Here is a 27,386-nt window from a genome sequence, read left to right on the forward strand (position 1 = left end):
ATGAACCCTATTTAGCTAATGGCTTTACAGTCACCATTCTCCGGTCAAATTAGGCTTCCCCATTGGTTGGTTGGCTTAATCAGGAACAGCGAATTCACGTCAGTCTACTAGTATAAACTGGTATAAACTGGTATACACTGGTATGGATAACAGTCAGTTCCACATCACTTTACTGTACACCTGCGTGCCAGTGTGTTCTATCTAAAACCAAACAGCAGAACACTAGCTGCCAACAGTTACTACCTAGAATGTCACACTGGAAAATATGACACACTACACGTATAGGTGAGTGTCCCAAACGACACCAAATTCCCTATATAGAGCACTTTTTTTTTTTTACCAGGCTCTAGTCAAAATGAGTGCACTATGTAGGGAAAAGGTATGTTATATGGGATTTATAGAGAGGTTTATGTAGGAGATGTTTAGTTAACCAGTCTGCACTAGGAGGAGTTTAGTTAACCAGTCTGCACTAGGAGATGTTAGGTTAACCAGTCTGCACTAGGTGTTTGGTTAACCAGTCTGCACTAGGAGATGTTAGGTTAACCAGACTGCACTAGGAGGTGTTAGGTTAACCAGTCTGGAGATGTTAGGTTAACCAGTCTGGAGATGTTAGGTTAACCAGTCTGGAGATGTTAGGTTAACCAGTCTGCACTAGGAGATGTTAGGTTAACCAGTCTGCACTAGGAGATGTTAGGTTAACCAGTCCGCACTAGGAGATGTTTAGTTAACCAGTCTGCACTAGGAGATGTTAGGTTAACCAGTCTGCACTAGGAGATGTTTAGTTAACCAGTCTGCACTAGGAGATGTTAGGTTAACCAGTCTGCACTAGGAGGTGTTAGGTTAACCAGTCTGCACTAGGAGATGTTAGGTTAACCAGTCTGGAGATGTTAGGTTAACCAGTCTGGAGATGTTAGGTTAACCAGTCTGCACTAGGAGGTGTTAGGTTAACCAGTCTGCACTAGGAGATGTTAGGTTAACCAGTCTGCACTAGGAGATGTTAGGTTAACCAGTCTGCACTAGGAGATGTTAGGTTAACCAGTCTGCACTATGACGTGTTTAGTTAACCAGTCTGCACTAGGAGATGTTAGGTTAACCAGTCTGCACTAGGATATGTTTAGTTAACCAGTCTGCACTAGGAGGTGTTTAGTTAACCAGTCTGCACTAGGAGATGTTTAGTTAACCAGTCTGCACTAGGAGATGTTTAGTTAACCAGTCTGCACTAGGAGATGTTTAGTTAACCAGTCTGCACTAGGAGATGTTAGGTTAACCAGTCTGCACTAGGAGATGTTAGGTTAACCAGTCTGCAATAGGAGATGTTAGGTTAACCAGTCTGCACTATGACGTGTTTAGTTAACCAGTCTGCACTAGGAGATGTTTAGTTAACCAGTCTGCACTAGGAGATGTTTAGTTAACCAGTCTGCACTAGGAGATGTTAGGTTAACCAGTCTGCACTAGGAGATGTTAGGTTAACCAGTCTGGAGATGTTAGGTTAACCAGTCTGCACTATGACGTGTTTAGTTAACCAGTCTGCACTAGGAGATGTTAGGTTAACCAGTCTGCACTAGGAGATAGGAATTAAACATACACATTCAAGAGTTTATAGTTATTATTAACTACATGACAAAAAGTATGCGGACACCTGCTCGTTGAACATCTCATTCCAAAATAATAAGCATTAATATGGAGTTGGTCCCCACTTTGCTGATATAACAGCCTCCACTCTTCTGGGAAGGCTTTCCACTAGATGTTGGAACATTGCTGCTATAACAGCCTCCACTCTTCTGGGAAGGCTTTCCACTAGATGTTGGAACATTGCTGCTATAACAGCCTCCACTCTTCTGGGAAGGTTTTCCACTAGATGTTGGAACATTGCTGAGGGGACTTGCTTCCATTCAGCTACAAGAGCATTAGTGAGGTCGGGCACTGATGTTGAGTGATTAGGTCTGGCTCGCAGTCTGCGTTCCAATTCATCTCTCAATTTGTTTGATGGGGTTGAGGTCAGGGCACTGTGCAGGTCAGTCAAGTTCTTCCACATCGATCTCGACAAACCATTTCTGTATGGACCTCGCCTAGCCGGAACTATGAGAAGCAGTCCAAGAACATTATTCCTCCTCCACCAAACTGTACAGTTGGCACTATGCATTGGGGCAGGTAGAGTTCTCCTGGTTTTTGCCAAACCTAGATTCGTCAGTGGGACTGCCATATGGTGAAGCGTGATTCATCACTCTAGAGAACGCGTTTCCACTGCTCCAGAGTCCAATTGCGGCAAGCTTTACACCACTCCAGCCGATGCTTGGCATTGCTCATGGTGATCTTAGGCTTGTGTGCGGCTGCTCCGCCACGGAAACCCATTTCATGAAGCTCCAGACTAACAGGTCTTGTGATGACGTTGCTTCCAGAGGCAGTTTGGAACTTGGTAGTGAGTGTTGCAACCGAGGACAGACGATTTTCACAAGCTACACAGTTCAGCACTCGGCGGTCCAGTTCTGTGAGCTTGTGTCAAGTTGAAAGTCACTGAGCTCTTCAGTAAGGCCATTTTACTACCACATTTTGTCTATGGAGATTGCATGGCTGTGTGCTCGATTTTATACACCTGTCAGCAACTGATGTGATTGAAATAGAATTTACTAATTCAAGGGGGGTCCACATACGTTTGTATATATCGTGTATGGGTTAAAAGCTTATGGAAAGGAATTCAAATGTACAAATTTACTTTGTCTGTCGTGTTTTATCCCCCCCATCCCACACAACCCTAAATGAAATGCAGCCCTAAAGCCTAAAAAGAGGTTTTTGACTTCTTAGACTCAACCGTGTGGAAATGCTGTTAAAAGCATATGACAAGGACGTGATTTCTAAGATGTAACCTACAGTAAAGTTATGGTAATGAGATACAGGTAAACATTATGAATGTCTGTTCAGGATCTTTCTGTTTTTCTCCTGAATGGTCTCGTCACTTCAGGTGAAGCGTTGACATGGTGACCTGACATCCAGCTCCCAGCGTCAACATCCCTCAACCCCCCCCCCTCAGGTAACTGCTTACATGCATAGCTAATGAACCGTTGAATCCTACCTAACCACCGAAAGGGGCAAGTTACATTTCAGATCATGAAACGATGTTGGAATGTCATATAGAATTACTGTTTTAAAATGTGTTTTTATGTATTCATTTTTTCTCTCAAAATCAGCTTAACTTCTGAGCTTACAACATAAAAACTGATATTTTTGTTTGTTTATTGTGTCATTTTCATAAATCAAAGTATGATGTCAATTGAAACTTCCTTGGGTTATTAAGAGGGCAATGTTTTGCTATTCTGAACAGATACCGATCAACAGCAGACAGATTTAAAAAAAAAAAAAAAATGGATCGATCAATTTACTTTTTCAGTGTTACCCTTAAAGCATCCTTTAATTTAAAAACACTGAAATGAAAACCAGGAAGACTTTATTGGCTACACTCACATAGAAAGTAGAGAACCCACGATGTACTGTAGGCGTAACACCAGAACCACATTTCCAAAGGTGCTGCTTTGCTTAAAGCAACCTTGTTCCAGAACTCAAATCTCTTGCCAGTGTTTTGGTAGAAAGAAAGAAGCCATAGAGAAGGTCGATTGGATTTGATCAAAGCAACACAATTTTCTCTCTGATATTCCCTCTATGAAAAAGACGGAACAAACCGTACAGAGGCAAACAAGGGCTGTGTCCCAAAAGGCACTATGGTGAAAAGTAGTCCATTTTATAGGGAATAGGGTGTAATTTGGCACTAACACTAGTTGCCGGGACACTTTATCCCTACCTACATACAGAGCATTCAGAAAGTATTCAGACCTCTTGACTTTTTCCACATTTTGATATGTTACAGCCTTATTCTAAAATTGATAAAATATTTTTTTCTCTCTCATCTATCTACACATAATACCCCACAATGACAAAGCAAAACGCTTTATAGATTTCTTAGCAAATTTATTGAAAGTAACAAACATAAATACTTTATTTTCATAAATATTCAGACCCTTTGTTATGGGAATCGACATTGAGCTCAGGTGCATCCTGTTTCCATTGATCATCCTTGAGATGTTTCTACAACTTGATGGGAGTACACCTGTGGTAAATTCAATTGATTGGACATGATTTGGAAAGGCACACACCTGTCAATATAAGGTCCCACAGTTGACAGTGCATGTCAGAGCAAAAACCAAGCCATGAGGTTGAGGTAATTGTCCGTAGAGTTGCGAGACAGGATTGTTTCGAGGCACAGATCTGGGGAAGGGTACCAAAACATTTCTGCAGCATTGAAGTTCCCCAAGAACTCAGTGGCCACCATCATTCTTCAATGGAAGAAGTTTGGAACCACCAAGACTTCCTAGAGCTGGCCGCCCGGCCAAACTGAGCAATCGGGGGAGAAGGGCCTTGGTCAGGGAGGTGACCATGAACCTGATGGTCACTCTGACAGAGTTCCAGAGATCCTCTGTGGAGATGGGAGAACCTTCCAGAAGGACAACCATCTCTGCAGCACTCCACCAATCAGGCTTTTATGGTAGAGTGGCCAGACGGAAGTGGCCAGACGGAAGCCACTCCTTAGTAAAAGCATGTGACAGCCCACTTGGAGTTTACCAAAAGGCACCTAAAGGACTCTCAGACCATGAGAAACAAGATTCTCTGGTCTGATGAAACCAAGATTGAACTCTTTGGTATGGAATGCCAAGCGTCATGTCTGGAGGAAACCTGGAACCATCCCTACGGTGAAGCATGGTGGTGGCAGCATCATGCTGTGGGGATGTTTTTCAGCAACAGGGACTGGGATACTAGTCAGGATCGAGGGAAAGATGAACAGAGCAAAGTACAGAGAGATCATTGATGAAAACCTGCTCCAGAGTGCTCAATACCTCAGTCTGTGGTGAAGGTTCACCTTCCAACACAAAAATGCCCCTAAACACACAAGACAATGCAGGAGTGTCTTCGGGACAAGTCTCTGAATGTCCTTGAGTGGCCCAGCCAGAGCCCGGACTTGAACCTGATCTAACATCTATGGAGAGACCTGAAAATAGCTGCGAAGCGATGCTCTCCATCCAACCTGTCAGAGCTTGAGAGGATCTGCAGAGAAGAATGAGAAAACATCCCCAAATACAGGTGTGCCAAGCTTGTAGCATCATACCGAAGAAGACTCGAGGCTGTAATCGCTGCCAAAGGTGCTTCAACAAAGTACTGAGTAAAGGGCCTGAATACTTATGTAAATGTGATATTTCAGTTTTCATTTTTAATACATTTGCAAAATTGACAATAAAAAACAGTTTTTGCTTTGTCATTATTGGTTATTGTGTGTCGATTGATGAGGGGGGGGAAATACAATTTAATCAATTTTAGAATAAGGCTGTAACGTAACAATATTTGGAAAAATGTAAGGGGTCTGAATACTTTCAAAATTCACTGTATCTACCTCAACTACCTGGTTCCTACCAACTACCTGGTTCCTACCAACTACCTGGTTCCTACCAACTACCTGGTTCCTACCAACTACCTGGTTCCTCTGCACATAAACTCTGTACTGGTACTTCCTGTATATAGCCAAGTTATCATTAATCATTGAGTATTTATTATTTATGTTACCATGTTTCTATGTATTCCCAGTGTTATCGCGTTTCTATGTATTCCTAGTGTTATCGTGTTTATATTTATTCCTAGTGTTATCGTGTTTATTCCTAGTGTTATCGTGTTTCTTCCTAGTGTTATCGTGTTTCTATTTATTCCTAGTGTTAACATGTTTCTATTTATTCCTAGTGTTATCGTGTTTCTATTTATTCCTAGTGTTATCGTGTTTCTATTTATTCCTAGTGTTATCGTGTTTCTATTTATTCCTATTGTTATCGTGTTTCTATTTATTCCTAGCGTTATCGTGTTTCTATTTATTCCTAGTGTTATCATGTTTCTATTTATTCCTAGTGTTATCGTGTTTCTATTTATTCCTGGTGTTATCGTGTTTATTCCTATTGTTATCGTGTTTCTATTTATTCCTAGCGTTATAGTGTTTCTTCCTAGTGTTATCGTGTTTCTTCCTAGTGTTATCGTGTTTCTATTTATTCCTAGTGGTATCGTGTTTATTCCTATTGTTATCGTGTTTCTATTTATTCCTAGCGTTATAGTGTTTCTTCCTAGTGTTATCGTGTTTCTTCCTAGTGTTATCGTGTTTCTTCCTAGTGTTATCGTGTTTCTATTTATTCCTAGTGTTATCATGTTTCTATTTATTCCTAGTGTTATCGTGTTTCTATTTATTCCTAGTGTTATCGTGTTTCTATTTATTCCTAGTGTTATTGTGTTTCTATGTATTCCTATTGTTATCGTGTTTCTATTTATTCCTAGCGTTATCGTGTTTCTATTTATTCCTAGTGTTATCATGTTTCTATTTATTCCTAGTGTTATCGTGTTTCTATTTATTCCTAGTGTTATCGTGTTTATTCCTATTGTTATCGTGTTTCTATTTATTCCTAGCGTTATAGTGTTTCTTCCTAGTGTTATCGTGTTTCTTCCTAGTGTTATCGTGTTTCTATTTATTCCTAGTGTTATCGTGTTTATTCCTAGTGTTATCATGTTTCTATGTATTCCTAGTGTTATCGTGTTTCTATTTATTCCTAGTGTTATCGTGTTTATTCCTAGTGTTATCGTGTTTATTCCTAGTGTTATCGTGTTTATTCCTAGTGTTATCGTGTTTCTATTTATTCCTAGCGTTATAGTGTTTCTTCCTAGTGTTATCGTGTTTCTATTTATTCCTAGCGTTATAGTGTTTCTTCCTAGTGTTATCGTGTTTCTATTTATTCCTAGCGTTATAGTGTTTCTTCCTAGTGTTATCGTGTTTCTTCCTAGTGTTATCGTGTTTATTCCTAGTGTTATCGTGTTTATTCCTAGTGTTATCGTGTTTCTTCCTAGTGTTATCGTGTTTCTATTTATTCCTAGCGTTATAGTGTTTCTTCCCAGTGTTATCGTGTTTCTTCCTAGTGTTATCGTGTTTCTATTTATTCCTAGCGTTATAGTGTTTCTTCCTAGTGTTATCATGTTTCTTCCTAGTGTTATCGTGTTTCTTCCTAGTGTTATCGTGTTTCTATTTATTCCTAGTGTTATCGTGTTTCTATTTATTCCTAGTGTTATCGTGTTTCTATTTATTCCTAGTGTTATCGTGTTTCTATTTATTCCTAGTGTTATCGTGTTTCTATGTATTCCTATTGTTATCGTGTTTCTATTTATTCCTAGCGTTATCGTGTTTCTATTTATTCCTAGTGTTATCATGTTTCTATTTATTCCTAGTGTTATCGTGTTTCTATTTATTCCTAGTGTTATCGTGTTTATTCCTATTGTTATCGTGTTTCTATTTATTCCTAGCGTTATAGTGTTTCTTCCTAGTGTTATCGTGTTTCTTCCTAGTGTTATCGTGTTTATTCCTAGTGTTATCGTGTTTATTCCTATTGTTATCGTGTTTCTATTTATTCCTAGCGTTATAGTGTTTCTTCCTAGTGTTATCGTGTTTCTTCCTAGTGTTATCGTGTTTATTCCTAGTGTTATCGTGTTTATTCCTAGTGTTATCGTGTTTCTTCCTAGTGTTATCATGTTTCTATTTATTCCTAGTGTTATCATGTTTCTATTTATTCCTAGTGTTATCATGTTTCTATTTATTCCTAGTGTTATCATGTTTCTATGTATTCCTAGTGTTATCGTGTTTCTATTTATTCCTAGCGTTATAGTGTTTCTTCCTAGTGTTATCGTGTTTCTATTTCTTCCTAGTGTTATCGTGTTTCTATTTATTCCTAGTGTTATCGTGTTATTTATTCCTAGCGTTATAGTGTTTCTTCCTAGTGTTATCGTGTTTATTCCTATTGTTATCGTGTTTCTATTTATTCCTAGCGTTATAGTGTTTCTTCCTAGTGTTATCGTGTTTCTTCCTCGTGTTATCGTGTTTCTTCCTAGTGTTATCATGTTTCTATTTATTCCTAGCGTTATAGTGTTTCTTCCTAGTGTTATCGTGTTTCTTCCTAGTGTTATCGTGTTTCTATTTATTCCTAGCGTTATAGTGTTTCTTCCTAGTGTTATCGTGTTTCTTCCTAGTGTTATCGTGTTTCTTCCTAGTGTTATCATGTTTCTATTTATTCCTAGCGTTATAGTGTTTATTCCTAGTGTTATCATGTTTCTGTTTATTCCTAGTGTTATCGTGTTTCTATTTATTCCTAGTGTTATCGTGTTTCTATTTATTCCTAGTGTTATCGTGTTTCTATTTATTCCTAGTGTTATCGTGTTTCTATTTATTCCTAGTGTTATCATGTTTCTATTTATTCCTAGTGTTATCATGTTTCTATTTATTCCTAGTGTTATCATGTTTCTATTTATTCCTAGTGTTATCGTGTTTCTATTTATTCCTAGTGTTATCATGTTTCTATTTATTCCTAGTGTTATCATGTTTCTATTTATTCCTAGTGTTATTATTTTTCAATTTTTCTACTATTTCTGTTTTATTGGGCCAGTCAGTAAGAGTTACACTGTTAGTCCTCTTGAAAATAAAAGAGAGCCGCACACTTTAGGAGCTCAGATGCAAAAATGTAATCACCAACGTTTCGACAGCCAGGCTGTCTTCATCAGGGTATAATCACAAACACTGCGGAATGACTCGTTTATATAGTGTCAAAATACACAGGTGTCTGTAATCATGGCCAAGAGTGGCCTAATATCATTGGTTAATTGTCAAATATTAAAATGGCATACAAAGAACAGCATACAAACAACAAATAGATAGCATACGATCATAAATTAATTTGACTACACAGGCTTACAAAGAATTACAAATGGCAAAGTCTCAATAATAACAAGAATGGCTTCAGATCAAAGTCTACGTTGAGACCGAAGGGCGCAAGGGTCTTTAAATTAAAGATCCAGGCAGCCTCTCGTTTTAACAATAAATTATCAAGGTCACCCCCTCTCCTAGGGAGGGTGACATGTTTGATGCCAATATAAGGTAGAGACGAAATCGAGTGGCCTGCCTCCAAAAAGTGGGCCGCAACTGGGTAGGTCAAGTTTTTACACCTAATGGTGCTGCGATGCTCTGAGATACGTACTTTTAATTTGCGCTTTGTTTTACCCACATCATGTTTACCACAAGGACAAGTTATAAGATAAATAACTGCCTTAGTGGAGCACGTAATAACACCTTTAATTGGGATCTGTTTCCCTGTTTGTGGGTGTTTGAAGGATGTACATTTATAAGTGCCATTGCATTGAGCACAGCCATTACATTTGTAATTTCCATCCAGTAGGGGCGCAAATAGACGTTGTTCAGGAATATCTTGGGGTGGTAAATCAGGGTGTACCAATTGGTCTCTGAGATTTCTGCCCCGCGAGAATAGACCAAGGGAAAGTCCGAAAACACATTACCGAGAGTATCATCGGATTTTAGAATGTGCCAATGTTTGTGAACAATTCCCTTAATTTGTTCAGAGCACTTTGAATAGCGGGTAGTTAGAATACAAGAATGGGTCTTTTTGCGAGACTGACTTTGGAAAAGGTCATGTCTCGTTTTGTTTTCAATTTTCTCAATGGCTATATTAATCTGATAATTTTTGTAGCCCCTCTCCTTGAACTTTCTTCGCGTCTCAGCCATATTTCTGTCGAAATCTGTTTTTTTGCAAATTATTTTGATTTGACAGAATTGGCTGTAGGGCAAACTATTTTTCAAGGGAAGTGGGTGACAACTATCAGCCCTCAACAAACTGTTTACGATCAGTAGGTTTCCTGTAAAGATCAGTGTATAGAACATTATCTTCACACAAGATCAGAAGATCAAGGAAACTGATTTGACGTGTATCAGATTGCATAGTAAATCTCAGATGATCAGAACAGGAGTTAAGAAAAGCATGGAACGCCTGGAGCTGTTTTTGCATCACTCCTCAAATGTTAGACACTGCTAGTCCTCACCTGTTGTTTACCAAGCATGTGACAAATACAATTTGATTTGATTTATTGATAAGAATGGTAGTGTGGTATGTTGTGACGGTCTATAGTTATACTGATGTGGAGTGAGGTATGTTGTGATGGACTGTACTGAGTGCGCAAAACATTAGGAACACCTTCTCTTTCCATGACATAGACTGACCAGGTGAATTTAGGTAAAAGTTAGGATCCCTTGATGATGTCACCTGTTAAAATCCACTTCAATCCGTGTAGATGAAGGGGAGGAAACAGGTTAGCCTGCTGTCACTGACCAAAAGCACCCTCTTTGGCCTCAATGGTGGAATGTTCTTAAATATTTTTTTATAATTTCATAATTAATAAAATCCGGTGTTTCTACGTCAAACAGTGTTGTTATATTTCAGTCCCTTGTGATGTATACAAAGTGTAATATTGGGATGCAAACTCAACATGTAATACATGTCAACTCTATATATCTGACATGGTACAGGTGTCTTCTTCATTTTAAACCCATGACCAAGTGTGTGAGGTGGATACTTCTGTTACAAAGTAGATGTGTTTAAGACTACCAAGAAACACTCTGTGTGACCCTGATTTAGCCCACAGCAGTAGAATGTTAAAGAAGGATGTTTTATTAAACCTTCAGACTATTGAGACGTGGATTGAGTATGTGTGCTATTATTATGTATCTATTCACAGGGTGAATGGGTAAGACAATATATTGAAGTGCCTTTGAAAGGGATATGGTAGTAGGTTCCAGGAGCACCGGTTTGAGTGTGTCATGAACTGCAAAGCTGCTGGGTTTTTCCACACTCAACAGTTTCCCGCGTGTATCAAGAATGGTCCACCACCCAAAGGACATCCAGCCAACTTGACACAACTGTGGGAAGCATTACCTGGGGTTGCAGGTAGCCTAGTGGTTAGAGCGTTGGACTAGTAACCGAAAGGTTGCAAGATCGAATCCCTGAGCTGACATGTTAAAAATCTGTCGTTCTGCCCCACTGTTCCAAGGCCGTCATTAAAAATAAGAATTTGTTCTTAACTGACTTGCCTAGTTGTATAAAGGTAAAAATATATATTTTCTAAATTGGAGTCAACATGGGCCAGCATCCCTGTGGAACGCTTTCCGACACCTTGTAGAATAATCCATGCCCCCAACGAATTGAGGCTGTTCCTCAACGTGTTCCTAATGTTTTCGTTAACTCAGTGTATACATTATACTCATCTGGCGGTTGTGATGATTGCTCTAGTTAGTCTGAATGCCGGATTTAATCCACTCCCCTCCTTCCCTGGAATCCTAATCTTAATCCAAGTCCAAGGATTAATCTGCTGCAGAAGATCTCCTTTTAACAGGCTGTGTATTGCGACTCTCACTTGCAGGTTTGAATATACAGAATAGCTCGTCTTCTGTCGGGATTGTTGTTACCTAAAGAGCACAGTAAGGATGTGATAAATCACTAATTAATTAATGTCATCAGTCAATTACACAGTACCCATATGATTAGAGTCTATAGCATAAAATGATCTTAAATGTCAGATTCTAGTACATTATCCTTCATATCATGTCATTATATTTACATGTCTTCTCTGTTCAGTTGATTCATCCGATTGAAATTATATCGTCTGCATTTAATATAGATTGACAGCCTGATTAATGTTTTCATCATATCAATGAATATATCATACCGTTCCGCAGTAATGTTCAGACATGTATCTAATATACTATACATGATTACTAGGACATTGGCTCAGGGATATATTGCTCATTTCCTGTGCACGCACACACACACACAGTCATATACGTCCATGCTGTACTTCTATGCAACAGAGGCCCATAATATGATGAGTAACCATGCCTAAGACCTGAAGACTTGCTCAGCTGAATCTGTAGAGACCAACATTATCGAGATTAGAGATTTTCTTCCATTAAGGGAATATTGGCCTTATGCCACAAAACCCAGAGGTTCCTTATTGGTATTATAAACTGGTTACCGAAGTAATTAGAGCAGTAACAATACATATTTTGTCATACCCGCGGTATACGGTCTGATATACCACAGTTGTAATCCAATCAGCATTAATGGCTCAAACCACCCAATTTAAATGTATAAATGTATTTATTATATAACAGTATATTATATTACATGTATATTATATAACATTATATTACAATATATTACAGTACACTATATTATATAACAGTATATTATATAACATTATATTACAGTATATTATAAAACAGTATATTAATTAACAGTATATTATATAACAGTATATTAATTAACAGTATATTATATAACATTATATTAGATAACAGTATATTAATTAACAGTATATTATAATATATAACAGTATATTAATTAACAGTATATTACTTCCCTTTACTGGAAGTAAGGGGCCTATCAGGAACCATGAAAACAGTGTCCAATGGCGACGAGCTTCATACCACTCCAGCCGACACTTGGCATTGTGCATGGTGATCTTAGGTTTGTGTGTGGCTGCTCCGCCATGGAAACCCATTTCATGAAGCTCCCAAAGAACACTTCTTGTGCTGAAGTTGTTTACTCGGTAGTGAGTGTTGCAACCGAGGACAGATTATTTTTTTTACATGCTACGCGGTTCAGCACTCGGCGGTCCCGTTCTTTGAGTTTGTGTGGCCTACCACATCACGGCTGAGCCGTTGTTGCTCCTAGACGTTTCCACTTCACACGAACAGCACTTACAGTTGACCGTGGCAGCACTGTCAGGGCAGAAATTTCACAAATTGATTTATTGGAAAGTTTGTATTCTCTGACGGTGCCACATTGAAAGTCACTGAGCTCTTCAGTAAGGCCATTCTACTGCCAATGTTTGTCTATGGAGATTCCATGGCTGTGTGCTTGATTTTATACACCTGTCAACAACGGGTGTGGCTGAAATAGCTGAATCCACTAATTTGAAGTATTGTCCACATACGTTTGTATATATACTTTGTATGTTGCATGAATTCACAATGAAAATACAGTGAAGTGATATAACTGTTACTCTCACATTTTCAACATGTGTTTTCCACTTTCTACACTTGACAAGCAGTTCCCTTATTCCACCACTTTGCACTGTGAGAACGCATGGTCGCGGCTGTGAGTACGCATGGTCACGGCTGTGAGTACGCATGGTCGCGGCTGTGAGTACGCATGGTCGCGGCTGTGAGTACGCATGGTCGCGGCTGTGAGTACGCATGGTCGCGGCTGTGAGTACGCATGGCCGCGGCTGTGAGTACGCATGGTCGCGGCTGTGAGTACGCATGGTCGCGGCTGTGAGTACGCATGGTCGCGGCTGTGAGTACGCATGGTCGCGGCTGTGAGTACGCATGGTCGCGGCTGTGAGTACGCATGGTCGCGGCTGTGAGTACGCATGGTCGCATGCTGTGAGTACGCATGGTCGCGGCTGTGAGTACGCATGGTCGCGGCTGTGAGTACGCATGGTCACGACTGTGAGTACGCAAGGTCACGGCTGTGAGTACGCAAGGTCACGGCTGTGAGTACGCAAGGTCACGGCTGTGAGTACGCAAGGTCGCGACTGTGAGAACTCATGGTCGCGGCTGTGAGTACGCATGGTCGCGGCTGTGAGTACGCATGGTCGCGGCTGTGAGTGCGCATGGTCGCGGCTGTGAGAGCGCATGGTCACGGCTGTGAGTACGCATGGTCACGGCTGTGAGTACGCATGGTCACGGCTGTGAGTACACAAGCTCACGGCTGTGAGAACTCATGGTCACGGCTGTGAGTACGCATGGTCACGGCTGTGAGAACTCATGGTCACGGCTGTGAGTACACATGGTCACGGCTTTGCGTATATTTACTCACACCCTCAAGCAAACGTTCATATTGATAAATCTCACACTTTGCGTGGAAATGATCCCACGCATGGTTCACGCACAGATTTGTGCCTACGCATGATTGATAAACGAGGCCCCTGGCCTTCAATACACTGGTACACAGCATGGAAAAATCCTGCTCTCATCAAAGAGAGAAAGACAAGCATCATGTCGTCTTGCAAAGTGATGCCTGCCAAGTTTCATTTGGAGCTTTACGTTGTACATTTGAATAAGCCTCTCAAACCAATCCAGAACACGGATTTTCGATAAGCGTTGGATTGGATTAATTATAAAAACGAAAAACCATTGCTAATGTGAGGCGATAAAGACAGTTGCTAATGTCGCTGACAGTGAGCTGAATTCCCCCCCCCAAAAAAATTCAAAACAAATAAAAAAGAAAAACATTACATTTCATTTTCTTGCCAAGTTCAGGATTTTGTTGTAGTTTATTATGGGATGCCAACTGCAATTAAAACAGAACCATAGCATTTGGCTGGAAGGGATTCAACCAAACTAACATTGTGGAACAAAATACCTTTCCCAGTGCACAAAGGAAGACCAACAATCTATAATGATTAAGTATTAATTGCACATTTTGTTTTTGGAGTAACTAAAATTAAGAAATGAACATGTCTAATTAATATTGTCCCCTTTTTTTTCCCCCCTCATGTGCTTGCTCTTCTTCTACCATATTGTAGCTAACGCTCCTTTCCCTCACGCTGGGACAACTAACCATGTTGAGGTGTGAGAGATGGGGGATTTATTCTGCCATGGAGTGTCAGATGCAGTTAAGAAGGGCCAGGTATGACCGTAGCCAGCATCATGTGTTCTGTCAGTCGGTCTCAGGAGCGGTGAGGGCACTGCATCATGAGATGGAGGAGGTTGATTGGGCCTGAGAGCTGGAGAGGTGGGGAGCCCGGCCTGGCTAGAGGCTTGTTGGGGGGGGCTCAGACAGAGGGAGGGCTGGGGGGAGGGAGGAGGAAGAGGGAAGGGTAGATGACCACGGGAGAAGGAGAAAGGGAGGGAGGCCCTGTCTACTTGTGTTGCTACTGCACAGTGCTCTGGAGCGAATAAATACTGTAAGCAATTAACACGGCTGCTCTTGAACGTTCATGGCAACACACACAACTTGATACAAACAGTATGGTTGAGTCATTGTTTTACTTTCAGTGCTTCTTTTGGAATAGCAACAGAGTATTTTGGTATATTTATAAATACATATTTTAAAAAAAATATAATCAATATTTTTATAATCAATATCATCATTTCTAATGTAAGTTTTGATCTGTAGAGATACATAAGCAATCCAGTGAACTTTTTTCTACTTGTCATTATTTTATTTATTATTTTATTTGACATTTTATTTACATATAGAAAATTGAGGGCGCATGCCAGTAAGCATTTTGCTGCAAAGTTTAGGCTAAACTGTAAACTGTGTATTTGACAAATACATTTTGATTTGATTTGAACCCTGAAAGTGATCACATTTTTACTCAGATAATTCATCTCATAATTACAACTACTGTCATGAGTTGCAAAATACAGTCACGCATTAGTACTATAACCATAAGGCTGGCAAATCATATCCATGACAGAATAAAGCTACAATGATTGCTCTTTCATGCTTTAATCAGATATTCTGCATTCAGGAGCAGCTCTGTGGTGTTATATGACAGCCATTAGAGGTCCTGACTACCCAGGAGCAGCTCTGTGGTGTTATATGACAGCCATTAGAGGTCCTGACTACCCCGGAGCAGCTCTGTGGTGTTATATGACAGCCATTAGAGGTCCTGACTACCCAGGAGCAGCTCTGTGGTGGTATTTGACGGCCATTAGAGGTCCTGACTACCCAGGAGCAGCTCTGTGGTGGTATATGACAGTCATTAGAGGTCCTGACTACCCGGGAGCAGCTCTGTGGTGGTATATGACGACCATTAGAGGTCCTGACTACCCAGGAGCAGCTCTGTGGTGGTATTTGACGGCCATTAGAGGTCCTGACTACCCAGGAGCAGCTCTGTGGTGGTATATGACAGCCATTAGAGGTCCTGACTACCCAGGAGCAGCTCTGTGGTGGTATATGACGGCCATTAGAGGTCCTGACTACCCAGGAGCAGCTCTGTGGTGGTATTTGACGGCCATTAGAGGTCCTGACTACCCAGGAGCAGCTCTGTGGTGGTATTTGACGGCCATTAGAGGTCCTGACTACCCAGGAGCAGCTCTGTGGTGTTATTTGACAGCCATTAGAGGTCCTGACTACCCAGGAGCAGCTCTGTGGTGGTATTTGACAGCCATTAGAGGTCCTGACTACCCAGGAGCAGCTCTGTGGTGGTATATGACGGCCATTAGAGGTCCTGACTACCCTGGAGCAGCTCTGTGGTGGCATAAAATGGCCACTACCCTGAGGGCATAACTCAAATCAAATCAAAGTTTATTTGTCACATGACAGAATACAACAGATGTTACCATACAGTGGAATGCTTCCTTACAACCTCTTCCTCAACAATGCAGAGTTCAACAATACCAACTGTTAGGACTGGATTGAGGTTGAGACTGTTCCATGGTTCTGACTAGAACTCACCAGAGGACTAGATTCAGGTTGAGACTGTTCCATGGTTCTGATTAGGACTCCCCAGAGGACTAGATTCAGGTTGAGACTGCTCCATGGTTCTGACTAGGCCTGAACTCCCCAGGGGACTAGATTCAGGTTGAGACTGCTCCATGGTTCTGACTAGGCCTGAACTACCCAGGGGACTAGATTCAGGTTGAGACTGCTCCATGGTTCTGACTAGGCCTGAACTACCCAGGGGACTAGATTCAGGTTGAGACTGCTCCATGGTTCTGACTAGGCCTGAACTCCCCAGGGGACTAGATTCAGGTTGAGACTGCTCCATGGTTCTGACTAGGCCTGAACTCCCCAGGGGACTAGATTCAGGTTGAGACTGCTCCATGGTTCTGACTAGGCCTGAACTCCCCAGGGGACTCGATTCAGGTTGAGACTGCTCCATGGCTCTGACTAGAACTCCCCAGGGGACTAGATTCAGGTTGAGACTGCTCCATGGTTCTGACTAGGCCTGAACTCCCCAGGGGACTAGATTCAGGTTGAGACTGCTCCATGGTTCTGACTAGGCCTGAACTCCCCAGGGGACTAGATTCAGGTTGAGACTGCTCCATGGTTCTGACTAGGCCTGAACTCCCCAGGGGACTAGATTCAGGTTGAGACTGCTCCATGGTTCTGACTAGGCCTGAACTCCCCAGGGGACTAGATTCAGGTTGAGACTGCTCCATGGTTCTGACTAGGCCTGAACTCCCCAGGGGACTAGATTCAGGTTGAGACTGCTCCATGGTTCTGACTAGGCCTGAACTCCCCAGGGGACTAGATTCAGGTTGAGACTGCTCCATGGTTCTGACTAGGCCTGAACTCCCCAGGGGACTAGATTCAGGTTGAGACTGTTCCATGGTTCTGACTAGGCCTGAACTCCCCAGGGGACTAGATTCAGGTTGAGACTGCTCCATAGTTCTGACTAGGCCTGAACTCCCCAGGGGACTAGATTCAGGTTGAGACTGTTCCATGGTTCTGACTAGGCCTGAACTCCCCAGGGGACTAGATTCAGATTGAGACTGCTCCATGGTTCTGACTAGGCCTGAACTCCCCAGGGGACTAGATTCAGGTTGAGACTGCTCCACGGCTCTGACTAGAACTCCCCAGGGGACGACTACTACTGTTCTGTATGTCAATTCCACTCTCTGGATATTTGCGTCTTTAATTCAGCTGAACTCTCATTTGAGAGCAAGATCGTCTGGTGTAAATATAAGAAAATGAAGGGCCTAACATCACCCAGCAAAAATGTAATTTCTTATTTCATGAAAAAGACACTAAATGAAATATTGTTGTTATTAATGTAGACTGAAACACTTTGAATTTACATGTTGTGAGCCCTGAACACTCCAATTGAATTCAGGCTCAGTCCAGCGATACACCAACCATGCCAGTGACCCAGTCTGGATGGCTGGCAACACATTGTCCTGAGGCTACTTTTATCCAAGAAAACTTTTCTTTGCTCTGTTTATTCCTCATTCTGAATTCTCACTTCCATCTCCGAGACGTTTATTTTGTACATCCGAGTTGCTTGTTGGATATATTATATAACGTTATTTGCAAGTCATTTGAAATTACACTTCGATTTCTCTACCCACATCTCTTCATCAGAGGGATATGACAGGTGCAGGCAGACGATGGTTGTGTCCCAAACGGTACTCCCTATTCCCTATATAGTGCACTACCTTTGACCAGATCCTTATGGGCTGAATAGTGCACTAAATGGAGAATAGTGTGTCATTCGGGACGTGGCCGATGTCAGATTGTATCTGCTTTTGATGTTGTGACTTGTTTACCACTGGAAATGAGCACGGCCTCGTCTCTCAGGAGGCAGGAGCTCCACTCCTCTCGTCTTCCGCACATAGGAGAGCAGTCACCTCGGGATACATCAAATGTATTTCTGCCCGTAGTCCCGTACTTACAGAGACAGAGGTCGATAAGTCGTGATGTTACACTCTAGCACAATCTGGGTAAACGAGTAAGATCATCTATGTTTTAAATTAAGATGGGGATCAAGGGGAATGTTCATTCAAACTGGATGTATCTTTTAGGTTTAAAATAAAAAAAATAGAATGTAAAAGGAGATGATTTTGGGAGTAGATTTCAGATCTGTGACTTTTGAATATCTTGACATTTACCCTAAAAACTACCCAAATGTGGTCCCTTGCTGAGGTATTTTGCATTAGTTTGAATCTCCCCTGAATCGTACCCTAGGCAACCTGAGATAGGACCTCCTGTAGAGCTCTACTGTACATTATAGATGTATTGGTTGAAGCTTGGTATTTAATTCAAATCTCCCATCATATCTAAGCCAATATGACACCAATCGCAATGAAAATTCTCAAATCAACTTGACTGGAGGTACACAACACAAAACCGTCTCTCATCATGGGCTGTCCAGCCTTTACTGAGAACCACATACGGATTAAAACGAGACTATACCGTCCATAAAGTGTCCACTGAACGTAAAAAAAAATGCCGGAGTGACAATTAAATAAATAAATAAATTCTAACATCTTTTCAGACGTATCTCAGAGTTCTAACACCGGGTTGGTTGCTCGGCAACAACACATCTGCTTACACCCTACTGCCAGTCAGAAGAAGTGTACGGAACAAACCTAGGCTACTGTATATTGCTAGCTATATGGTGATATTCAACCTGAGCTTAATCAATAAATACATTTAAGCAGATATTTTTGACTAACTAGGTAGCTAACTAGCTAACAGGGCTGTTCCTGACTAAAACAAATCTTGGTCGACCGAGAATCATCTGTTTTTTTCGACCAATGGGCTGGTCAAAATTGTATAGACACAGCCTAGGTTTGATTAAGACAGATATGTAGGCTACTGAGCGAATTAAGACAGACACATGACTCAAGAAGGAGCCAGAGAAGGCCTAACCAGAATTTTTTTCAACTGTTCCCAAACATCCTCCTCCCGTTGCTGCTGGCCTTCACAGATTCTGCCTGAATGTACACCAGGGATAGGCAACCTTTTCCATTTGGAGTGCAAATGCATTTGACCATTTCTACCTGATATGCGTGCCAGTTATGATTTTCATATGCAACTGTTTTTTTGTGGAACAGTTTGATTTATTTTATAATAAAGTATTCGTATCTCAAAATCGTTGTCATGTGATTCATAGAAATTATATCTAAAATGAAAATTATACACATTTTTAAGTAACATTACCAACTATGTAAAAATGTGTCAAGTTGCTTTGAAATCTGAAATCGCCATGCAAAAGTAAAAAGTAGTCAGGATGCTGCACATGATGCATGATGGGTAAAACAACAACCTCACTCAGAACAACAACATCACTCAGACCAACAACATCAGTCAGAACTACATCACTCAAAAGTACAACATCACTCATAACTACAGCATCACTCAAAACTACAGCATCACTCAAAACTACAGCATCACTCAAAACTACAGCATCACTCAAAACTACAGCATCACTCAAAACTACAGCATCACTCAAAACTACAGCATCACTCAGAACTACAACAACACTCAGAACTACAGCATCACTCAGAACTACATCACTCAAAACTTCAACATCACTCAGAACTACAACATCACTCAGAACTACAGCATCACTCAGAACTACAGCATCACTCAGAACTACATCACTCAGAACTACAACATCACTCAGAACTACAGCATCCCTCAAAACTACAGCATCACTCAAAACTACAACATCACTCAAAACTACAACATCACTCAAAACTACAGCATCACTCAAAACTACAGCATCACTCAAAACTACAGCATCACTCAAAACTACAGCATCACTCAGAACTACAACATCACTCAGAACTACAACAACACTCAGAACTACAGCATCACTCAGAACTACATCACTCAAAACTTCAACATCACTCAGAACTACAACATCACTCAGAACTACAGCATCACTCAGAACTACAGCATCACTCAGAACTACAGCATCACTCAGAACTACATCACTCAGAACTACAACATCACTCAGAACTACAGCATCCCTCAAAACTACATCACTCAAAACTACAGCATCCCTCAAAACTACATCACTCAAAACTACAACATCACTCAAAACTACAACATCACTCAAAACTACAACATCACTCAAAACTACAGCATCACTCAAAACTACATCACTACTCAGAACTACATCACTCAAAACTACAACATCATTCAAAACTACAACATCACTCAAAACTACAACATCACTCAGAACTACAACATCACTCAAAACTACATCACTCAGAACTACAGCATCACTCAGAACTACAGCATCACTCAGAACTACAGCATCACTCAGAACTACAGCATCACTCAGAATCACTGCTAGTGTGACATTCCGTGTGCCAGCCTAGACGTAACATAATAAACGTAAAGCCTAGGACAGTGAAATTCTTATGTTATATTCAGAATGGTTACATGTATTTTTTATTTAACATGTATTTAACTAGGCATACATAAGACAGAAGGTTACTTAAACCCTTTCTGCAGTCAATTGATCAAATCGTGCTCTAGTGGCCTTGCTATTTTTAATAAACATCATGTCAAAACACCAGCCAAAAATATGGTGTTTCTGTGTCAAACGGCTTTGTTATACATTCCAGTATTCTGTGATTTCTATAAAGTGTAATATTAGGATGCAAACTCAAAGTTGCATACATTTCAACTCTATACCTCACATCGTACAGGTATCTTTTTTTTTTTTTAAAGACCATAAACATGTTTGTATATTTTTGTTTCAAAGTAAATTTGTTTAAGACTTCCAAGAAACACTCTGTGTGAGCCTGATTTAGCCCACTGCAGTACAAGGTTTTAAGGCAAAAACCAAGTTGGTTGCTTGGGGTTGAACGTGAATGTCTAGTAACCAAAAGGTTGAGTGTTCCAATCTCATCATGGGCAACTTTAGCATTTTATCTAATTACCAAACTTTTCATCTACTTACTACTTTTTAGCTACTTTGAAACTACTAAGCATGTTAGCTAACCCTTACCCTAACCCTATCCCTAACATCAATCCTAACCCTAACCTTACCTCTAACATCTAGCCTAGCTAATGTTAGACAAGCGGCTAACGTTAGCAACAACAAATTGGAATTTGTAACATATTGTACGAATTGAGTTTCGTAACATATCATACGAATTGTAATTCGCAACATATCATGCAAAATGGATGACGGACACCACAAATGAATGCAAACCATACGAACCTTACGAAACAGAAAATATCATATTAAATGGAGAGTCACGGAATTACTTACAGAATAATACGAAAATGCTGTGAGATAAGGTTGCAGCAGCATGAAGTCAAAGGAAAGTGAAATGCTACTTAATTAAATGAATCTCTATTCAACCAATCAGCTGTTTTATACTATTTTCTTTTAAAACCTCTAGTGACTCCCCATCCCGCACGAGGGAGCGTAATCATCGACTGACACTAATTAGCATAACGCAACGGACATAAATATTCCTAGAAAATATTCATATTCATGAAAATCACAAGTTAAATATATTGAAACACAGCTTAGCCTTTTGTTAATCACCCTGTCATCTCAGATTTTCTAAATATGCTTTACAGCCAAAGCTAGACAAGCATTTGTGTAAGTTTATCGATAGCCTAGCATTGCATTTTATCCAGCTAGCAGCAGGTAACTTGGTCACGGAAATCAGAAAAGCAATCAAATTAAATCGTTTACCTTTGATGAACTTCGGATGTTTTCACTCACGAGACTCCCAGTTAGATAGCCAATGTTCATTTTTTCCAAAAATATTATTTTTGTAGGCGAAATACCTCCGTTTGTTCTTCACGTTTGGCTGAGAAATCGCCCGGAAATTGCAGTCACGAAAACGCCAAAAAATATTCCAAATTAGCTCCATAATATCGACAGAAACATGGCAAACGTTGTTTATAATCAATCCTCAAGGTGTTTCTCAAATATCTATTCGATAATATATCAACCGGGACAGATAGCTTCTTAGTAGGAAAGAGAGAAACAATGGCCGCATTTGTCCTTTACGCACAAAACACTCTGAGAGACTTCAGCTGACCACTGACGCAATGTTGACGTTCAGGCTCATTTTTCAAAATAAAAGCCTGAAACTATGTATTGTGACACTAGACACATTAGGAAAGCCATAGAAAAAGTAATCTGATTGATAGCCCATTCACTGCTCTATAGGGACGCATTGGAACGCAGAGCCTTCTAAATAAGAGTCCCTTCCTGTTTGGATTTTTCTCAGGCTTTCGCCTGCAACATCAGTTCTGTTATACTCACAGACAATATTTTTACAGTTTTGGAAAATTTAGAGTGTTTTCTATCCTAAGCTGTCAATTATATGCATATTCTAGCATCTTGTCCTGACACAATATCCCGTTTACTACGGGAACGTTATTTTTCCAAAAATGAAAATACTGCCCCCTAGTCACAAAAGGTTAGAAATAACTACTCAAATCAAATCAGATTTGATTGGGAACATGCACATATGTAGCAGATTTTATTGCGGTATAGCTATTATTATTAAATTAATTTTAGTGAATGTTTGACGGCAAGGTGTTGCGAACAGGATTCATAGTGTAATGGTTCCCACTGTTAGATCAGAAAATTGCGGGTTTGCCTCTTGGAGGACATATTTTGACCTGTCTTTCGTTAAATCTCTTAGATGTAAAGTCCCCTGTTCAGGAACTACGTGGTTCTGGTACAGGTTCCAACTGACATTTTTGCTTATAAATCCATCTGTCGGCACCGTAGATCAAAATGGCTTGCATTGAACGGCAGCCCTGATTCCCACAGACACATATTTTCTGAGCTATATGTTCTATTAACCTATATGGAATTGTTTGAAGAAGGTTTTGCAAAGGATCCTTTATCTATTTGATTTTTCAATTTTTAAGACCACTTGAAGTGTAAAAAAAAAACATTTTTGGGGGGGGATTAAACCTTTTTTGGGGCCTTACTGCCATTAGTCCATACAAACATATGGAATAACATATTCACTACATCGAACAACATATACACACAATTGTGATTTGTGAGAAGACCGATTGGTTGATTTTTGGGATGACTCATGGTCTGACAAACATCTCTCTGGCGCTGTCACCTTTCAAGGCAGATGTGGAACTAACAGATTTTTTTATGGGGATTTTATTATTATGCTGCTTAGATTTCCGTGGGGGCGTGGACATCGACCTTAGGAGATTAAACAGAAAAACATTTTCCGTTTGTCACATACAGATAAGATTAATAGCTTTAACTTCCTGACTAATGTCTGGGGATGTTGCTACAATAAATCCACATACTTTTCCATCCTCATGAAGCCATCTATTTTGTAAAGTGCACCAGTCCCTCCTGCAGCAAAGTACCCCCACAGCATGATGCTGCCACCCCGTGCTGCAAGATTGGGATGGTGTTCTTCGGCTTGCAAGCCTCCCCTTTTTTCCTCCAAACAAAACAATGGTCATTATGGCCAAACAGTTCTATTTTTGTTTCATCAGACCAGAGGACATTTCTCCTAAAAAGTACGATCTTTGTCTCCATGTGCAGTTGCAAACCTAGTCTGGCTTTTTTATGGTGGTTTTGGAGAAGTGGCTTCTTCCTTGCTGAGCGGCCTTTCAGGTTTTGTCGATATAGGACTCGTTTTACTATGAATATAGATACTTTTGTACCTGTTTCCTCCAGCATCTTCACAAGGTCCTTTGCTGTTGTTCTGGGATTGATTTGCACTTTTCGCACCAAAGTGCGTTCATCTCTAAGAGACAGAACGCGTCTCCTTCATAAGCAGTATGACGGCTGCGTGGTCCCATGGTGTTTATACTTGCATACTATTGTTTGTACAGATGAACGTGATACCTTCAGGCATTTGGAAAAAGATCCCAAGGATGAACCAGACTTGTGGAGGTCTAACCTATGTGTATGAAAACTTCCGACTTCAACTGTATATATACAGTGCCTTGCGAAAGTATTCGGCCCCCTTGAACTTTGCGACCTTTTGCCACATTTCAGGCTTCAAACATAAAGATATAAAACTGTATTTTTTGGTGAAGAATCAACAACAAGTGGGACACAATCATGAAGTGGAACGACATTTAGTGGATATTTCAAACTTTTTTAACAAATCAAAAACTGAAAAATTGGGCGTGCAAAATTATTATCCACAGAGCGTCTCAGAAAAAGTCCTAGGAATCCTGTTAAAACCAGATGGTAGGTTTTAGGATGACATTTTATTAAGACATCACTCAGACAAACTTTCAGCCAGGAGTAAAATCAACTCATAAAAGTTTGTCTCACCTGGTAATCACGACAGTTTGAGGTACCGCTCAGGAGGAATAGTGATGACGCTGGAACAACCAATCATGTTGAGGCGTCGCCACTTGTGAACTTAATATCACGCTTCAGACAACCATGATGAATGTGACTGTACAGCATTTTGTAACGGTAAAACGATTGATGTAATTGTTGCCTGACACAATCAATTTGCCCTAATTCTTAATTAATTCTTAATATGTTGCCGTTTTTATTTAATTTTTTTCAAAATCCGATATATTTCAAGTTTCAGGATTTATGACAGCTCATGAAGTCTCCTAAATATTAAGACTCCTGAACATCTAGTGAAATTTTCATTGCCCCCCCCCCCCCCACTGCCACTCTCTGTTGTCATCTATTCATAGTCACTTTAATAACTCTACCTACATGTACATACTACCTCAACTAACCGGTGCCCCCTGCACATTGACTCTGTACCGACAACCCCCTGTATATATTGTTATTTTATTTTTTACTGTTGCTCTTTAATCACATGTTACTTTTATCTATTATTCTTATTCGTATTTGTTTTTAAACTGCACTGTTGGTTAGGGGCTTGTGAGTAAGCATTTCACTGTAAGGTCTACACTTGTTGTATTCGGCGCATGTGACTAATACAATTTGATTTGACCTCCTCCCTGTAACACCCCTCCTCCAGGACACTCATCTCCTCCAGGACTCTCACCTCCTCCAGGACACTCACCTCCTCCAGGACTCTCACCTTCTCCAGGACACTCACCTTCTCCAGGACTCTCACCTTCTCCAGGACACTCACCTTCTCCAGGACACTCACCTCCTCCAGGACTCTCACCTCCTCCAAGGACACTCACCTCCTCCAGGACTCTCACCTTCTCCAGGACTCTCACCTCCTCCAGGACTCTCACCTCCTCCAGGACACTCACCTCCTCCAGGACTCTCACCTCCTCCAGGACACTCACCTCATCCAGGACACTCACCTCCTCCAGGACACTCACCTCCTCCAGGACTCTCACCTCCTCCAGGACTCTCACCTCCTCCCTGTGACACCACTTCTCCAGGACTCTCACCTCCTCCCTGTGACATCACTCACCTCCTCCAGGACTCTCACCTCCTCCTGGACTCTCACCTCCTCCAGGACTCTCACCTCCTCCAGGACTCTCACCTCCTCCCTGTGACTCCACTCCTCCAGGACTCTCACCTCCTCCCTGTGACTCCACTCCTCCAAGACTCTCACCTCCTCCAGGACTCTCACCTCCTCCCTGTGGCACCACTCCTCCAGGACTCTCACCTCCTCCCTGTAGGCTATCTTGTTGTTGTTGGGAATCAGGCCTACAGTACCACTATTGTGTCGTCAGAAAATTTGATGACGCAGTAATGGGTGAACAGGGAGTACAGGAGGGGGCTGAGAGCGCGTTGTTGCCTACCTTTACCACCTGGGGTCAGCCGGTCAGGAAGTCTAGGACCCAGTTGCACAGTGAGGGGTTCAGGCCTAGGGCCCTGAGATTAGTAATGAGCTTGGAGGGCACTATGGTGTTGAAGGCTGAACTGTAGGCGATGAACAGCATTCTCACATAGGTATTCCTCTTGTCAAGGTAGAATAGGGCAGTGTGCAGTGTCCAGTGAGATGGCGATTGTGTCGTCCATTGATCTGTTGGGGCGGTATGCAAGCTGTAGTTGGTCTAGGGTGTTGGGTATGGCGGAGGTAATATGATCCTTGACTAGTCTCTCAAAGCACTTCATGATGACAGAAGGGAGTGCTACGGGACGATAGTCATTTATTTCAGTTACCTTCACTTTCTTGGGTACAGGAACAATGGTGGCCATCTTGAAGCAAGTGGGGACAACAGGCTGGGATAGGTAGAGATTGAATATGTCCGTAAACACTCCATCCTGTTGATCTGCACACGCTCCGAGTACACGGCTTGGGATGAAGTCTGGGCCGACAACCTTGCGAGCGTTAACACGCTTGAATGTCTTTCGTCAGCCACTGAGATCGGGAGCATACAGTCCTCGTGAACGGCGGGGGCCCAAGTCGGCAGCTAGGTGTTGTTTTCCATCTAAGCGGGTGAAGAAGCTGTTTAGGTTGTTTTGCAACTTTTATCTTACTAAAAACAAAAAGGAAACGAATGATGAAATATTTTCCTCACTAACATCGTCTTAGCAGATTGCACTTTTGCCCGAGAGTCCATGGATTGTCACATCAGTGATAGATATTGCTTATCAATTCATTTAAAAAAACATTTTTTTTGCCTTTACCTCACTTATCTCACCTCATTTGCTCACATTGTATAGAGACTTATTTTTCTACTGTAAAGTTGACTGTATGTTTGTTTTACTCCATGTGTAACTCTGTGTTGTTGTATGTGTCGAACTGCTGTAACGTTCTGAGTGTAGTGGGTGAGAAGTCAGGCGCAGGAAGCAGAGAGTTCAGGGGAGTGCTATTTTAATGCACCACAACGGCGAACATAAGCCAACCCCACGAAAACACAGGGCGTAATACAAAACAAACGCCCCAAACAGGGGGACTTAAACTGTCCAGAAAAGACCCACGAAATGGGAAAGCACGTAACTCACAGACGTGCGCACAAGTTTACACAACACAGAAGGTCACAATAATTAATCCCGCACAAGGAACCAGGCGGGCCGGCTGACTAAATAAAGCCTCACTAATTATACATAATTCAAAACAGGTGCACTCAATGAACACATAAGGGAGG

At 41.2% G+C, this 27,386-nt stretch overlaps 1 protein-coding gene across 1 annotated transcript; it reads left to right on the forward strand.

Annotated features, from left to right (window-relative positions):
• The first annotated feature begins 13,707 nt into the window (after window positions 1-13,707).
• LOC139421812 (GATA zinc finger domain-containing protein 15-like) lies at window positions 13,708-20,724 on the forward strand. The gene is made up of 2 exons (XM_071172932.1): window positions 13,708-13,719; window positions 19,696-20,724. Exons 1-2 carry the CDS (start codon window positions 13,708-13,710, stop codon window positions 20,722-20,724), a joined length of 1,041 nt encoding a protein of 346 aa, XP_071029033.1.
• The last annotated feature ends 6,662 nt before the right edge of the window (window positions 20,725-27,386 follow it).

The sequence above is a fragment of the Oncorhynchus clarkii genome, chromosome 12 (assembly GCF_045791955.1).
Source record: "Oncorhynchus clarkii lewisi isolate Uvic-CL-2024 chromosome 12, UVic_Ocla_1.0, whole genome shotgun sequence".
NCBI classification, from domain to species: Eukaryota; Metazoa; Chordata; class Actinopteri; order Salmoniformes; family Salmonidae; genus Oncorhynchus; species Oncorhynchus clarkii.